The sequence below is a fragment of the Strongylocentrotus purpuratus genome, unplaced genomic scaffold (genome assembly GCF_000002235.5).
Source record: "Strongylocentrotus purpuratus isolate Spur 01 unplaced genomic scaffold, Spur_5.0 spur5_scaffold_16, whole genome shotgun sequence".
In the NCBI taxonomy this organism is placed as follows: Eukaryota; Metazoa; Echinodermata; class Echinoidea; order Camarodonta; family Strongylocentrotidae; genus Strongylocentrotus; species Strongylocentrotus purpuratus.
In genome coordinates this window covers 27,162,584-27,174,621 of record NW_022145601.1, presented here as the reverse complement: position 1 = coordinate 27,174,621, position 12,038 = coordinate 27,162,584, and the positions used below count along the sequence as shown (strand labels likewise).

Below are 12,038 nucleotides of genomic sequence, written 5' to 3'. Positions count from 1 at the left end.
GTTGTTTGAGGACTAGTATGTATTCTATCTTGGTCCTTGTGAGTTGTTTGAGGACTAGTATGTATTCTATCTTGGTCCTTGTGAGTTGTTTGAGGACTAGTACGTATTCTATCTTGGTCCTTGTGAGTTGTTTGAGGACTAGTATGTATTCTATCTTTGTTGTAGATATGAGAAGGAGTTGTTGACTGCGAAGGCTGCAGGAATCAAGAAGGGGATCACCAGTGGATTAGGCATTGGGATGAGCTATCTCTTCTACTCATGTACTTATGCTCTGTCACTCTGGTAAGTTTAAGCTTAATTCTTACAATTAAAGGAATTTGTTGTAGAGAGTAGTGATCTATTTCCACACTGTATTATCAAAATGGGAGCTGCTACCAATAAATTTTTTGAACAGAAAGTTATGCAAGATTCCATTTTCCTTTATTGCGAAATGTATTATTTTACCTGTGCCTGGGAGATACTGTTGTAACATTTGTAGGCTTTTTATCCTTGAAAAAAATAGGTTTGTTCTGTAATCAGCTATCATGGAGCAAAAGAGTCTTGTTTTGATAATATTTGTAGAAAAAACAAATTCCATTTTTATAAGCATTAATTTCTTTCAGCGCGCTATCTGGGCCACCAAGTTTACAAACATGTATGACAAATTTGATATCATGAAACAAAACAAGTTTTCAATCATGTAGGCTTCTGTCATTGTTCATCTTAATAGACAACCTTTTCATGATTTAAGACCTCGTATTTCTTTTTACCGGTAAACCCATTTTTAATTTCATGAAGAAAGAATGATGAAAGACCAGCTTAACCCCTAGTCTCCAAAATTGTATACAACATTAAAATTGAATGGGTCAAAATGGTCACACCAATGAAAGGGTTAGTAATGTAGCGAATGTTGTTTGTTTTTTACAGGTATGGTCCGAAGATGGTGAGTGAAGGTCGAATTTCTGGTGGTGATGTTGTGACTGTATTCTTCTGTATCTGGTCAGGATCAGCGTCTATAGGTAACTTGACGCCTTCTGTTCATGCCATAGCATCAGCTAGGGGAGCAGCCGTCGCCATCTATGATGTTATCGACAGTGTGAGTATTTATCAAAACAATTGACCCGGCCAAGTAGGAATGGAACAGGTTTTTAGTCCCTCATGTAGCACTGTATCATGTGCTCTTAGCACGAAAGGCGCTAACTTGGTTCATGAATATAGTGTTAATGCTCTTCTTGTTTTCTGCAGTTGCTATGAGGATTTTTCCATCATATGGGCAGTTTGCTTAAATGGCATCTTGCTCCATCATTTTTGTTATCATTTAATAGCAATATACATCCTTAGGCCTTGCAGGCTCACTCTTGCTAACAAGGTACTGATTGCTCTTTATAATTTTTTTTTCTTCTTAAGGTATTAAGATCTAAACATATGCATGATTCATCCTATTTACTTCATTTACAGACGTAAGAAAGTACTTTTTAAAGCATATTTGGAAATAATATTAAATTGTCTCCAATGTTGTGTCTCCCACAGGAACCCGAGATTGACAAGAGGAAAGACAAGGGAATGAAGCCCAAGTCAATAGAGGGTAATATTGAGTTCCGTAATGTAAGATTCAGCTATCCAATCAGACAAGATGTACCTGTCCTTCGTGACCTCTCCATGAAGGTCAACAGCGGTCAAAGAGTTGCCGTGGTTGGGTCAAGTGGGTGCGGCAAGTCAACCATGGTCAAGTTGCTGCTACGCTTCTACAATCATGCATCAGGCGAGGTAACTCTCTTCTATTGTATTTTTCTTTCAATGGGAATTAAATTCTGTTGTGCTTAAACACAAGTCCATGAATTATATATTAATGGTTTTATAGAGATGATTTTGAGATGGTTTGATGCCACAAACTGGATCTCCTTGCTTGAAAGGTGCCTTTGACAGTGAACTCTGAATATTTATTATATTGAATTGCTTTTATTGTATTTGCACAGACCCTTGTTATGAATTCAATGTCTGTATTGATCTTTCATATAATATAACATTTTCCTGATAGCAGTCAAAAAGTCAAGTTAAGATGCAACATCCTTTCAGGTGGTCTTACATTGAGATAAAAACGATTTAGGAGATGTACTGTTCACATATTAGACTCTCAATAGGTTGTAAAATGTATGTGGGGGGGGGGGGGGGAAATGTGTTATCCTGGTCTGTTGTAAAACCAAACATTTTTGCGAAGTTTATGAGTGTTGCCAAGGGTAAATGCTGTACAATTTACTGTAAAGCTAGAAACTTTTATGAGTGATTAAGCTTTTCAAAAGAGATAATGCCAAAAGACTGCTGAATCGCAACAATGAGTTTGACAATTTCTGTCCACGAAATTGGCTGTTAACATTTTGTAAAAGTTTCATGTCACAGGATATTCTGGTTTTACAGAAAATGACATTGTATATTAAACATCTCCATCTCCCTCTGCTCAATTTCTGTACAGATTTGCATAGATGGAATTGACATCCGTGACCTGAATGTGACCTGGCTGAGAGAGAACATTGGTGTGGTGAGCCAGGAACCCACTCTCTTCAACTGTAGTATAAGGCAGAACATTGAGTTTGGACATGAAGGCGTGAGCGATGCTGAGATAGAAGAAGCTGCCAAGAAAGCAAATGCTCATCAGTTTATTTCATCTCTACCTAAGGTATGCTCTATTCATAGAAATAAATAGAAATGTCCACATGCATTCTTGTTCCTGTGGTATCTTACTGGTATGGGCCCCAGGGAGTGGAGAATGCACCGTGTGCCGAGTCAAATGACCAGGTTAACTATACTCTTGTGTAGTATTCTGATCTGAATTGGAACAATACAGTGAAATAGTTTTAGTTAAATATTTCTGTTGAGTCTACAAAAGGATGCAATCAACATGTTCACTACAAACAGATGGTCTATCCAGACAGGTTCTTTAATACATTTACTACAGGGGGCTAACATTATACATGACCACAATGTGAAATATGTATACCATCATAGGTTTTCTATGTCTGTTCTATGTTTTCTCCCATTCCAGGGCTACGACACCACGGTAGGAGAGCGTGGTGCTCAGCTGTCTGGAGGCCAGAAGCAGAGAGTAGCCATCGCCAGAGCTCTGGTCAGGAACCCAAGGATTCTACTCCTGGATGAAGCTACATCAGCCCTGGACAGTGAGAGTGAGAAACTAGTACAGGAAGCTCTAGATAAGGTAAATAAGATATATGTAGTAACTATTAGATAAAGACATCGTTCCTCCATTGCTATCAGATGTCTGGAGTCATTGTTAACTCAAATAGAAATACAAGTATTTTCATTTGAAGATTGGGCCAATCATAGGGATTAGAGTTAAGCTAACCACAGTTTAACCACCAACAAATATCTAACTTTGATATAATCATCTGGTAGATTACAGAGAGAGAGGGGGAGAAAGAGAGAGAGAGAAAGAGAGAGAGAAAGAGAAAGAAAGAAAGAAAGGGGGAGGGAGGAAGGGTGAAAGAGAGAGAGAGAGAGAGGAGAAATTCAGTGTAGAATGTTAGATTTACTTGTAGCCTTATTTCCCACTGTGTTTAGGCCCAAGAGGGGCGAACGACCCTGGTGATTGCCCACCGTCTCTCTACAGTCCAGAATGCTGATCTCATCTTTGTGATGAAGGAAGGTCATGTAGCTGAGTCAGGAAACCACAAGGAGCTCATGAACAGAGAGAGTATCTACCGGCAACTTGTCACACTCCAGATGTTCAAAAAGCAAGATGAATCCATTCTGAGTGGTACGCCCTTTACATCCCTTTATATAGTATTTTGTAGTGGCCAGTTACAATTGTCTTATTCCAGGGTGTCAAACTTTGAACGATCTAGTATACGACCCCCACAATGTATATTTATCCTTTAGCATCCTATATGACACATTGATGCAATGTCTCTTTAGTAGCATTGATCCACCATGATAGTATGAATGTAATCCCACTGACTAGTTTAAACGTTCCTCTTGTAGATGGCACTAGAAGAGACATTGGCCGTAGCCATGACAATGTATTAAAATGTTACTGCTAAAGATAAATGTTTTGGAAAGCTTGGTCATTACCTTGGCAAAAGGATACATGTATGTGCCCATTGATAGAGTTTTACTATTTCAGATAGAGAGTATGATATTTATAATAGTAATAACTATGACGATGAGGAAGATGACAACAACTGTAAGTTCAACAATGACAGCAAACGATAACAACAACAATAGTAATGTGTATTTATAAAGCACTATTTCAACTTTTCAAAATGAAAACAGCATGGGTCAAGAGAATTGTTTCTTTGCTCCACATGAAGAAAAGAAAAAGGCAGCAAACCTTGGTCATTGCCATGAATATTTTCTTGTTTGTGTTTGGATGTTGTTTCAGATGATGATGTAAGGAGCCTTGGTCGTCAGTCTTCTCTTAATGATTCAGTGCCTTCATCACCATCATCTGACTCTGTTAAGTATAGCAGTGTTAATGATGAACTCATTGTTCCAGTGAATGGCAATGGGAAAGTACACATGGGAGAGGAGGAGCCTTCCATTAAAACCAAGAAAAAGAACAAGAAACACAAGAAAGAGGTAAATGCAACGCTGTTTGTTGATGCTTTTGAGTCGCTGCTAAAAAAACCCACAGACTACATAATAGGGACTTTTAGATTTGCACGACGGGATCGTGGACTGCTACATGTGACATCCTTTTAAGGCACTGGCAGTGCCCGAACGTGCCTTAAAAGGACATCACATTGCCGTAAAAGGATGTCACATATAGCAGTCCACGTTCTCGTCGTGCAAATCTAAAAGTCCCTAGTATACCTACGTTATTACATATTTATGAATGAAATTTAGGTATGTGTTTGTGTTTGTAATGGCCTTATCAGATATCACTAGCCCTTTGAGCTGTTTTTTCCAATAAATATTGATATTTTAAGAAAGGGCTAATTTAAAAAAATGAAAACTGTTAAAACTGACTTTGAACTGAAGCACAATTATGGTTTTCTGTTCATTCTTGTGTTTGACTATGATGTGTGCTAGACAGAAATCTTTGGTATGTCTAGATTAAAATTATAGTTTTACTTTGTGTCTTTCCCTGTATTCCATGGCTAGAGGTCTACATGCATATCCCTGTGTAATGAGGACTTCTTGCCTTTCTTTCAATATGCTTTTAAAGCATTGGGAATTCCAGTTATGCAAGAGAGTTGAGAGGGTGTAATCTGTTAAACCAATATTGACTACTTTGATTGAGGGGTAAAGGTTGAAACCGTTCCCCTGAGGTGATCTCATAACTGTGCTATACCTCAAGATGAAAGTCAAGTGTCCTGTTAATCAGCAGAACCAAGGAATATTTTGCTTCATATACTGCATCATGCCTGTGTATCCACAACACAGCAAACTGTGGTATGCATATCGTTGCTGTTTTCACGAAGTGACGGTAGTGAAAAAAAAATTGCATTCACTTTGCGTGACGATTTTCCTCACTACCGTCACTACGTGAAAACAAGGACGATATGCCCATTCAATACATAATCATGTAACTGCAGGGATACTGCTTATAATAATGATGTTGCTTACTTTCCTGCACAGAAAACCTTCACAAGTGTGCCTAAGCTCTCGTATTGGGACATCTTGAGACTGAATAAACCTGAGTGTCATTACATCATCATTGGATGTATCTTTGCTGCGTTCCTTGGTGCAGCTCTACCCACCTTGGCTATTCTTCTTACTGAGATCATTAGGGTAATTGTCACCATAAACCTTTTCAAACATAACCCCCTCCCCCCCCCCCCCCCCTGGGATTTGAACAGAGATCCGAATGTCACCTCTTATGGCAGTTCACATGTAGGATACATGAAATCAATTTTCTTATCTCACTTCTGCTGTCCTTGGTTGTAATACAGAGTGTCCCGTTGACTTTTGTTATAGCAAATATTCTTTAATTTTTTTCAAAAACATAAACACACAATAGTGCGATTTAAATTGTGATCAGAAATTACAAATTTCCTGAGATTTTCATGTTCACACAGGAAAATATGTTTAATTCTTATCTTGTTTCTAAATCGTAGATTGAATTTAATAAATTGCTTTGTTTGTGAAAAATCTGAACAAAGTACATGAATCTACTTTGTGTTTTGTATGTAAACATTGATATACATTTGAGCACAGTCTACAGTTTTAAAAGAAGTGGTTTGTTCTTAGCCAAATAGTGAATCAAGCCTTGTAGTACAGGTAGGAACAAAAAGTCATTCATAATTGTAGTAAGGAAAGAAAAGAAAAATTGCCTCTAAACAGTTTTCTGTTTTCTCTGCAAGTTCTGAAAGAGTTGCTAGAACCTTTGATAAATTACACTGTAAAATTCATTCAGGTTTCTTGCCTGTGCTCTTACACTTTGGAGTATTTTTTTAATGTTCAACATATGTAGTTTATTTTAAGCAGGTTTGATAGTTTCCTTTTTTCTGTTATCCATTTTAGTCCAAACGTTGTCAAATGGTCGAAAATATCTTTACAAACCCTATTTTAATTTCGAGAAAAGTGATAAGCTGTATTTAGTCCAGTCTTCAAATTTTGGCAGTATTTACCTCCCAAGGTACTTCTTAAAGTTAACTATCAATGGAGCTAAACCAAGATTTAATGGTATTAAATGGAATTCCAGGAATATCACATAAATGCTATACAAGAAGCAGATTATTATAATATTACTAGTATTACCTTCTGGACCTTCTGACCAAGTACCTATATATAATTTGATTCTTACAGATATTTAGTTTGCCACCCGATGAGATGGTCGCTGCAGCTTCTTTCTGGTCCCTCATGTTCATTGTATTGGGTGTAGTGCGAGCTGTTAGTATCTTCGTCAGTATGCTCATGTTCAGTATCTCAGGAGAACTCCTTACTCTCAGGCTCAGAAAGAAAGCATTCTGGGCAATCTTGAGACAAGTAAGTATCCCCTCAATACCTTGAAATACATCTTTATAAGTACTGTATTATTTAATGAAAATCTATTAGGGTGTTCTGCCTTCCAGATTTTGTTGGTCCGTACATGAGTGTGTATTTTTAACTGCACTAGAGTGGATTTGATATAATTTCAGCTGTCTGTGCATCATCATATATAAGTAAAGAAATTACATTGTGTGTTTATCATACTGGTATATACATATTCATGAATAAGTTAGACAAAGAACTTAATGGCTAGTTTACTACATGTATTTTATTTCACAGAAAATAGATCAAAACATCATTAACAGTCTATTAGATGTTGGTTTGATTCATATCCTCGCCCCCACCTTTTTTACTATGTTAATTGTTGAAGATGTTTTCACATTTCTTGTCTTTTCTGTTTGTTGTGAATAGGATGCAGCGTGGTTTGATGAACCTGAGCATAACACAGGTTCTTTGGCTAATGTACTCGCTACTGATGCTTCCAATGTTCAAGGGGTAAGATACCATATCATCTTATCAGAATGAAAAGAACAAAAAACAATGTTGATGGTGTAAAGAAATGAATGTCGTCTTATTCAAAAAGTGCTATTGTTATTGCTTGGTTTTTACTTTGAGCTTAATTAACAGATGGGGGGGGGGGGGGGGGGGTAACGGCTTGTGTAATACGTAATTATGATTTAAAATGGCATGTATTTTTTACTGGCAATACTTGAAATGCTCTTCTGCTTTGATATGTTTTTATTGGATTTAGCAGCCTAGATCATGGCTTGCAGTATGTATGCAGTAAAGACAGCAATCTATGTTCATTCTTCAATTAGATCTATAGACTTATCACAAATTCCCCTTTCACTCAATCCTACCCAAAAATCAATCTCTGTACATACCCAAGATTTATTTTCTTATGTATAAGTGTTGAAATCACCCTTCAATTCCACATATGGCTTTACCTTACAGGCTACTGGTCTTCGCATCAGCACCCTCATGCACGAGTTTGTGACCGTGCTCATCGCTGTTATCATTGCATTTATCTATGGCTGGCAGCTGGCCCTGTTCACATTATGTGCTGTTCCTCTCATGACATTCTGGGGACGTATTCAGATGGCAATGTTAACAGGCACCCAGAAACAAGACTCACATCTTCTCCAAGAAGCATCAGAGGTAAACGAGGGGTGTACAGTTTTCCCCAGTTCAAGCTTAGAATGTATTTCAAGTCTGTTGTTGACTATAATGATAATAATAATAATAATAATAATAATAATAATCTAATAGTCCACTCCAAATTTATTAAACCGAAACGGAAATTCTTTTTGCCCAATTGATCGTGAGTTTGACCCTGATACATTCAATGAGGGGATGTTATATTATATTCAAAAATGAAAAGAGTTGTATCGATGTTAAGGTGATCAGTTCATTAAAGAAAGATAAGCTTTAACAAATTATACAATGTATTACTAGGAGGGGGGGGGGGGGGGGGGGGAGGTGAGGGCATATTGGTAGAATTTTAATTTCTAAGATTTGCGTACAGTATTACATTTGTCATACATTATAGGTACATGTATGTATATGAACAGAGTAAATTTATGAAACCATTTCCCTTTTAGAACTAGAAGATTCCTGTTAAAGCGTAGGTGATTGGGAGAATCAAGTAAACAGGTTAACAAAATCTCATCCAGCAATGTTCAGGGTAAGAAGTAAATCATATGTTGCATTCACATATTCAGAGAATGATATCAAAGGTGTTATTTCTGTGTTTCCTAGATTGCAAGTGAAGCGATAGAAAACATCACAACGGTATCATCCCTCAATCTGGAGGAAAGAATATATCATTTCTACTGTGAAAAACTTCGTGAACCTCTCAAGTAAGTTATAACAATATACACTACCAATCTCTTATAGTTCTATTTTCTTGATCGAAAGTTGTATACTAGAGGAATGATGTCATTGGTCTGTAATAAGATTGGGAATATCTGATAGATGAAAACAAGTGTTGATTCTTAATATCTATGGACTCTTAGCTGTGTTTTCTACAACTTCCATCACTGACTATTTGTCAATCTGTAACATCATGTTTGTGCTCTTATTACCACAGGAAAATCCAGAAGCACAAGTTCTTCTTTGCCTTTGCAGTTTGTTGCTCCCAGGCATCAGTGTTCTTCCTCTTTGCAGGGGCCTTTAGGTTTGGTGGTCATCTAGTAGCTATCGGTCAAATGTCCTCAGATGCTATGTTTAAGTAAGTGTCACTGACCCACATTATAGAAATATTGCATGCTCTGGCATTCAATATAACAAAATATATGAACCAAAAAATTCTACATTTTCCTGATTGATATTATATTTCACCCAAGCTGCAGGCCAAGGTTGAAATATAATGGCACGAGGAGCATGCGGAATTTGGAGGTTAATATATGTCTTATTGAACAGCATGCATGTATTATTTTGTTATGTACAGTTGTGGGTATTTACGATCTCATTCCTTGATCTTTTGAGTTAGGCTCTGTTGATTATTTGCCTTCATGATGTTTGTATGTGTTTGACCATGCCAAAAGTATTGTTCAATGTCACATGAAACCCTTTTAGTCAATAGGATACTTGCTAGCAAATACCATTCATGATATCATATAGAGGTATCATGGTTGAGTGGATACATCATGGACTGTGGATCACAAGGCCTGCGGTATCGAGTGCCGCAGCGGCACTAATGTCCTTTGGCAAGACATTAATCTACATTTGCCACACTCGACCCAGGTTTTTTTGCATTGCAGGAATATTTCATACCTTATAATACCATGATGCAAAGCCAACTTGGCACTTTGTATGATCATGATCATGTTTGTCTTTGCTTTTTGTGCTGTCCATAACACTCTGTATATATTATACAATTATATTTAATCAAGCTTATCTTTAGAACTAGTTTGCAAGCAAGCAGAATATTTTGATCTGCCATACCTTGTAAAGATATCGACAATGATTGAAGGAAAACACAACTTTGATAGCAAACGATTCTAAAAAGAAGTCAGAGAATCAAATTGGTGAAAGTTTGAAAGAAAACAGACAAAAAATATAAAGGTTACACATTTTTGAAGGTTGTAATCACTTTACGTATGGGAACTTCATATTGGCTAAATCTTTTATGTCACTGTCATGTAGTGCTGGACAACTTTCCCATTTGTTCCAAAACACAAAATGTAATTTTATTTTCTTCAAAATGTATGACTCTAGAAGGTTTTTCACTTTAGAAGACTTTCAATAATATACTATCCATAATGTATTTTGAGTAGTCCCCCTGAGGTAGAAGGCCCTTTGAGGAGAAAAATCAATTTTATGATATTTTTACATAATAAACAGAGAGTTGTTGGTGACCACGTCGCAACCCACTGACAGAATTGCCTCTTTGAGATTTGCATAGCTCTCGCGATCTCATATTTCAAAGCTTCATAACTTTCTTATTATTGGTCTGATTTATTTCAAACTTGTGCCTTGTGTTTCTCATATTTTTCTGCTTTCATATAAATAATTCATTACATGGGCGTAGTTTCCTTTTAAGATAAGGAGACTGTATATTGTGAAATGATGCTATTAGCTTTATATTTTTGCATGAATTTCTCTGTACTTGAAATGTAATATTTTTCTATAATTTTATACATTGATATTTAAACATTCCTTCATCATGTAGGTATGGTTTTCTTTTTCATATTGATATTTGTGTATAATTGTTTTCCCTTTTGTGTCTTTGTCCAGGGTGATTATTGTGATCACCTATGCAGGTATTGCATTAGGCCAGGCAGCAGCATTCATGCCAGACTTCAGCAAGGCTAAAATGTCAGCAGCTAAGCTCATCACACTGATTGGTCTCCAACCAACCATCGATAACTACTCCACAGAAGGACTCAAGCCAGTAAGCAATAACCAATGTGCCAATAACTGAAAACACTCATTTGTATACAGCTAGAATGCATAAAATCAACCTAAAAGACTTTTACCGGCATTCTATGGGCTAACAGACATGTAGTAAGAAGGAAATAAAGAATAATATAAACCCACGTCCACGGAATATAACGTTGGACTTGGATTCCGTGCAGGTACTATTTTATGCAAGAGTGTATGGGTGTGTCAGGTAGTCTACTCACAAGTCCTCTTTTGGGGGGGGGGGGGGTAATTGAGAGTGGATTTAAATTTGCAATATCTCCTTATAGAAGTCATGTTGTTTGAAGTTCTTGTTTTTAATATAGTGTAGGGACTTAAAACCATTAACATATATAGAACGCTATACTTGTTGGTGGTTGGTACTCTTTGATCTTGAAGATATTCAATGGCCCACTCAGCAGCTAAGTGTTTACTAACCCCTGAAGTTCCTCCATTTGTTCTTATTTAAAGACCAAAAGCAGCCCTTGAGACCTTCATTTTAGTGTCTTTATAAGTCAATATTATGTGAGGCATTTAACCTGTTGACTACTGAATTATCTTATCCCTATAGGCTTAATACAGGGAACACCCGGTTCTAGTAAGCAATGGGGTTAACATGTACATATATGCACATCATCATCACATATGAACACATAACTAGTCTATTAGCTTTGATCTCTCAATAAATACCAAAAACCATTGTTTTGATTGGACAGCTAAAGATTGATGGCGCCATCAAGTGCAATAACCTGACCTTCAGATACCCCAACCGTCCTGGTAGCACTATTCTGGACAGTCTGAATCTAAACATAAAACCTGGTCACACAATGGCTTTGGTTGGTGAGAGTGGATGTGGGAAGAGCACCATGGTTGCGCTGATGGAACGCTTCTATGATCCTAACTGTGGATCCATTGTGAGTACACATTTTCTCCTTAAATTTTCTTTGTGTAGTCCCCAAACCAAGTTATCATGCTTAAGTACCTCTAGGTTTTGATGATGGAGTATTTCATTGTTTTATGGGCAATTCCAAGCTATTTTGTCCCATATGCTACTGATTACATCTAAGATTTCAGAATTTCTGATGACCAGCATTCTGATAGCCGTACTAGAGCTCTAATCAAACAAAACATCAAATGAAACAACATTCTGATGTCAATTTGAGTTTACAATTCCATAAAACAAACAAGACATGCCATTTGATTTTGCATAA

The 12,038-nt window shown here is 36.9% G+C and overlaps 1 protein-coding gene across 3 annotated transcripts in view; it reads left to right on the top strand.

Moving 5' to 3' along the window:
- The window catches only part of LOC115924608 (ATP-dependent translocase ABCB1-like), a 62,290-nt gene that overhangs the window by 47,092 nt on the left and 3,160 nt on the right, over positions 1–12,038 (top strand). For all 3 annotated transcript variants that reach the window (XM_030987187.1, XM_030987186.1, XM_030987188.1), the window contains 15 exons: positions 166–282; positions 907–1,075; positions 1,510–1,746; positions 2,450–2,653; positions 3,020–3,190; positions 3,553–3,748; positions 4,373–4,569; positions 5,572–5,724; positions 6,742–6,921; positions 7,336–7,419; positions 7,879–8,082; positions 8,683–8,783; positions 9,014–9,154; positions 10,663–10,819; positions 11,544–11,741. In XM_030987187.1, the coding sequence (XP_030843047.1) occupies positions 166–282; positions 907–1,075; positions 1,510–1,746; positions 2,450–2,653; positions 3,020–3,190; positions 3,553–3,748; positions 4,373–4,569; positions 5,572–5,724; positions 6,742–6,921; positions 7,336–7,419; positions 7,879–8,082; positions 8,683–8,783; positions 9,014–9,154; positions 10,663–10,819; positions 11,544–11,741 (2,509 nt within the window). The remainder of the gene's footprint in view (positions 1–165; positions 283–906; positions 1,076–1,509; positions 1,747–2,449; positions 2,654–3,019; positions 3,191–3,552; positions 3,749–4,372; positions 4,570–5,571; positions 5,725–6,741; positions 6,922–7,335; positions 7,420–7,878; positions 8,083–8,682; positions 8,784–9,013; positions 9,155–10,662; positions 10,820–11,543; positions 11,742–12,038) is intronic.